Raw genomic sequence first — 5649 nt, forward strand, 5'->3', positions numbered from 1 at the left:
AAAAGAAAACTAAAACGAGCCGGATCGGGTTGTCCGTGGCCCACACAACTCGGGCCAGACATAGTCTATAATATGTGGCCCAATTGCAAATGGATTAGGCCAGGCTGGCCCATTTATGTTATTTGCTTCTCGAGTTAGACCAGACCAGCCTATTTGACATCACACGATATATGTTTTGAAAATTGCTCTTTTCACGACATTTTTTGCTCATTCTCAACACAAAATACTCCTGCGTTAAATCACGCTAGGCTATTTTGTTGAGAATGACCAAAAAATGTTGTGAGAAGAGCCGTACCCATATGTTTTTGATTGACGGGTCGATTAACATCCGCTAAGGAATGATCTCTATCAATAGGTTTTTTGATAATATTTGTTGTAGCTTCCCAAAGAAGGTACTAGTCCATAGTCTCTATCACCTTTGTGATCTTAGGGCACGTGTAATTTTCCTTTCCAAATGTTGTTTATAGTTTTAAAAAACAAGAAGAAAAGATAGAGAAGAAGGCCTTTTCATTAATGACAATTTTAGTAATAATATCAAGATTGTGTTAATTTGTTTTTTATACTCGTTAATTGTTATTGATTCACATTGAGAAGGATTCTTTTTATGCTCCTGCACCACTCACTTCAACGTCCTCGATCTCATTCCAGGTATGAACTGGCTTCTTTAATCTCATTCAACATTTTTTTGGTTTATTTTTCTTTTATAAATCTTTAATGCATGAATGGACTCAGCGTCGTGTTGTTTTCAAATAGTTTTCGATCCCTTCAACAATCCCTCGTAGTTACTCGTAAATCCACAATTTTCTCTTATTTCTTAAATTGAATCTTTGGTTTGTTTGAGAAAAGTTAGCATTCCTTGTTTGATTGATTCATATTAATTATCTATTTGTCTAAATTTTATTGAACCTTTATTTGTATGAGCCAAGTCAATAATTTGATTATTGGATTCTAATGTTCTTCCAAATATCTATGATGAGAGGTATTACGTAGCTGTGTAGCAAGTGTTTGATGAAATGTATTTGGTTCACATATATGTATAACTTTATCACTAGAACTCATTTCTAATTGTCACATAACAACATTAGTATGCAAATAAGTCCACTTGGTCAAAGAGGAAAATAAGAAGCATACTAAGCAATGGTTAGGTTTTTTTTTATACATTTTTTATAAAGGAGTATTTTTTTTAAGCAGACTACATTTTCCTCTTTAATAAATTTTAGAGTTAAAAGAATTTTGGTTTCTTATAATTATTTCAAATTTTGTTTTTAGTCCCTCTAAAAAAATTCAAGAAGTTTTGGTCCCTCAAATATCTTGGTTCTTGTTTTTAAAATCAACTCATATGTATAATTCACATTTTTGAATGAATTTTTAAATATATGTTAATAATATTATAAAAATGTCTTCCACAAAAATTTATAAACTTAAAATTTTAAAGTTAAGAACATAAAAATTCAAATTTGAATTCATGCCTTGTTAACAAAATTTAATGTTTTGCAAGAGATGTTTCCATATTGGTTTTAAACATGACTACAAAAAATAATTCAAAATTTTGAAGTATACACCTAAGTTTACTCAAAGCAAAGACCAAAAATTATGATAGAAAACATTTGGGGACCAAAACATGCTGAAAATTTTGAAGAATAAAACCAGAATTTGATATATTTATAAGAACTAAAAACTTATTTAACCTGTAATTTAAAATGAAATTTTAAGCAATGAAAATATTTTATTAAAAAAAATGATAAACTAAAAACGTAGAAAAGGATTTCAATCATAACAAGGGAACGACAAATAATAAAGTGTATTCTTTTTTAAAGAAAGAAAACCTCTAAATTTTTTTTTGACAAATAAAGAAAACCTCTAAATCGAAAATAAGAAATTGCAAGATTAGACAAATTCCAAAGAAAATTATCGTAAAATCATATTGAATAGTGTGTTTTATTTATAAAAATATTGTTAACTTTTTTTTTCTTTTTGTGAATGAATTAAAACAACCATTCCCTGTAAACTAAAATAGGTGGTACCTCTATATTGTAAGTTGTTTTAGCAGCAATAAAAAATATCTCTCATTTTTTACGTCTTTTTACTCTTTACAATAAATAAATTACTGATTATTTGATCATATTAGAATGTTAACCATTATCAATATTTCATCTTCATTTATCGTATTTAACATGTAAGTTGTAATTTTTCCCCTAAAATAACGTAAATGGTAATTTTAGAAAATATATAATTTTTTTTATCATAACTATGATACTTGAATTTCTAATTTATATGTCAAAATACTAAATATTTTTCAATATCTATGCATATGTTCGCTTTGTTTTGTCAATATTATAAATTACAATGAGCAAAAAAAAATCCCTACACTATTTTTCAATATCTATGCATATGTTCGCTTTGTCTTTATCAATATTATAAATTACAATGAGCAAAAAAAAAATCTTCGCTTTGTCTTTGTCAATATTATAAATTACAATGAGCAAAAAAAAATCCCTACACACACAACATATATATGAATTAAATTATTTAAAATAGTTTATTGTGTGCTTGTACCAAATCAACTTTTTTCAATAAACCAAATCAATTGTTTAAATTAACATGTAATGCTTGGGATCTAATCCCTTATTTATATATAATATATTTTGCCATCCAAAAAATAAAATAAAAAATTGTTTAAATTAACATGTTATATTTCTAAGTGATCGTTGGTTTGTCTCGTTGTGTTTTTTTTAGGATAAGTTTGTTTTGTTAGTGTTCTATGGGGGTAATCCCGTTTATCTTCATGTAAAAAAAATTAATTTTAATTTTAAAAAGTTGAATATAATTAATTAATTAAATTGATATAAAACGATTTTATCCTATGAACACTCCGCTTAGAAAGATGTTGTAAGATATTAGTTGGCGCCAGCTGTGACCAACTCACAATAAAAACCTTCTACATGTAACATATTAATTTAATAATGTTAAATAAAGATAAGATTTAGATTTCTTGTTTTCCAATAAACCCCAATTGAATTAAAGATAAATAAAATTTTACAATCCCAAAATATTTAGGGTCAATTTTGTAAAATTATAATGATAATAAAGTATTTCCATTTTAGAAAAAATAATGTCCATAATTGAAAAATGAGATATTTTAAAATCAATATTAGAAACAATGAACCTTTTCTAGATTATATACATAAATAGGGGAGTAAGGGCAACATATACACACAACTTTTAGAATCACTCTTCATTTCTAAACTTGTTCTCTTTTTTTTTTAGTAGGTCATTGTGTGAAACGGGTGGAGGAATCATGGGTCGTCGCAAAATTGAGATTGAGATCGTGAAAGATCCCAACACGAGGCAGGTCACATTCTCAAAACGCCGAACAGGTTTATTCAAGAAAGCAAATGAGTTGTCCATTTTGTGCGGAGCAGAGATCGCTATTGTTGTGTTTTCTCCTGGGAATCGACCTTACTCTTTTGGTCACCCAGGAATTGATGTTGTTGCTGCCAAGTATCTCCAACAAGAGCCTGAACCAAGTGATTCCCAAGGGAACCCCGCCTCTGATGCACCCAATATAGAAAAATTGAATCTAGAACTTGATGAAGTGTTGGCACAAATTCGGGAAGGTGAAAAGCAGACCGAGACCCATGATGAGATTCTGAAGCAAGACAATGTGATGAAACTCTCCGAGCTTAAAGAATTGAGAGATTCATATAAAGAGCTTCACGATTTGGTGAAATTACGTCTTAGTGATATGGAGATATCAGAATGCATGATGCTTTTAGCTCAGGATCCAGTGGTGGGAATAAAAGAAAAATCTGCAAGAAAGAAAAGAAGAAAAAATTAATTCTTTACAACATGAAAACTAGTTTTAATTTATGTTCTACTTTTTTTGGGAATAGATTATATTTGCATGTCTCTCTGAAACCTTGTTTGGCATATCCCACACAGTTAAAATGAAGCAGGAGAGAAAATAGTATCAGCGATGAATAAAGTGTATCATTTTTTTTTTTAGAGAAGCTAAAATGGAATATATTACTCAAAACAATGAATCTTTCCTAACACAAGGTGTACTAGAAAGAAACAGCCAAGTCCAAAAGTATTTACAAGAAAACTGTACAAAAATAAAACTATAACCGAAATAACAATTAGCCTATGCCCAACATTGTGAACGGACTAAGCCACCAGCCATGAAAGTTAAAGGGAAGATTAGTAAATTTCGCCTTCAACCACATAAATGTGAGAAACATTGTGTATCATTTTATTTATTAGTAGAAAATGATTTCAGTACCTAAGGTTATTAGAAATGTTATCATTTGTCATAATTTTAAACTTGATGTCTCGTTACTAATTTATAACAAGAGGTTTCGTTTATTAGAAAAGAGATGTATCTCCATTTAAATCTAGAAAATACAAATCATGGAACATATTATTAATCTTGTGTAAAAGAAAAATGCAAATTTGTATGAAAATCGTCAGATTTGTTGTTCTTTGTTTTCTCTCTCTTTCTCTCATCACTTAGTTCATTGTTGTAGTTTTTATTAAAAAAATAAAAAAAAATTCTATTGTGGATATCTTTAAACATTTTATTTTTTGTGATAGATAAAATTTTGTATTGAATTTTGACCCCAAAAAAACTACGTCGTGAAGGACAAAAAAAAAACCTGTCATGAATAATCTCAAAAGACAAGCTTGTGTCTTGTTACATTTAACGTAATCATATATTCATGTTTTTTTAAAAAAATAATAAAAATAATTTTAGAATAAAATTAATAATCATAGTAAATTTTTAATTAGAAACTAATTATAGAAATTTGATTAAATCCTTCAAAAAAGAAATTTGATTAAATAATTTTTTTAATTATAATGTTTCCATCCCTCTTTTTTAAAAAGGACATGAAATGATTTTTTTTTAGAAATTTGATTTTTTTTTGACAAGTTTTAGAAATTTAATTAAATCCTTCAAAAAAGAAATTTGATTAAATAATTCTTTTAACTATAATGTTTCCATCCTCTTTTTTAAAAGGACATGAAATGATATTTTTTTTAGAAAAGACATGAAAGGAAGTTAGTGACTAATTGTACAAATTCAACATATATAAAATATTCATACTATTTTAGTTTTTTTTGACACATTGGTTGCCAATTTTTTTACATGCATAATTACTTAATGGTTTAAAGTTAAATGATCGAGCAGATAGAGAAGTTGAATCATCTTGAAAGAGATAGATTTAGAAATGTCATGCCAATAATTCATTTGACTCACTATTTTTACCCGGATATTTTTTTTTGGTCACAACGAAAAAATTTAAATTATTTTTTTGCCAAACAAATCTCAATTATTTAAGCATACACATGTGACAATATGTATCATTTAAATATTTTAATAATAATAATAATAATAATAATAATAATTCTCTAAAAAAAATTAATAATAATAATTGTTCTTCTCTTTCTACGTTTTTTTTATTAGATGAGTGTGTCTAAATATTTTAAATTTAGGCTTGCGATCACAAGTTCTTGTTTATAGACCAAAAAAGTGAATAAATAACTTAAACCAATTATAGATCATCAAAGAACATTGTCAAAAGAAAAAGATACAAAATCATCTTACGCAAGTCTTAGCATGTGTTTGGTATAGAGTTTACAACACCAAAA

The 5649-nt window shown here is 27.4% G+C and overlaps 1 protein-coding gene across 1 annotated transcript; it reads left to right on the plus strand.

Moving 5' to 3' along the window:
* The first annotated feature begins 3161 nt into the window (after positions 1-3161).
* On the plus strand, positions 3162-3985 carry LOC146903341 (agamous-like MADS-box protein AGL29). Its single transcript, XM_085735571.1, has one exon. The coding sequence runs from the start codon at positions 3299-3301 to the stop codon at positions 3836-3838; it is 540 nt and encodes a 179-aa protein (XP_085591697.1). The 5' UTR covers positions 3162-3298; the 3' UTR covers positions 3839-3985.
* Positions 3986-5649: the final 1664 nt, after the last annotated feature.

This window comes from Medicago sativa, chromosome 8 (genome assembly GCF_051527215.1).
Source record: "Medicago sativa cultivar Bolivia chromosome 8, Bolivia_mono, whole genome shotgun sequence".
In the NCBI taxonomy this organism is placed as follows: Eukaryota; Viridiplantae; Streptophyta; class Magnoliopsida; order Fabales; family Fabaceae; genus Medicago; species Medicago sativa.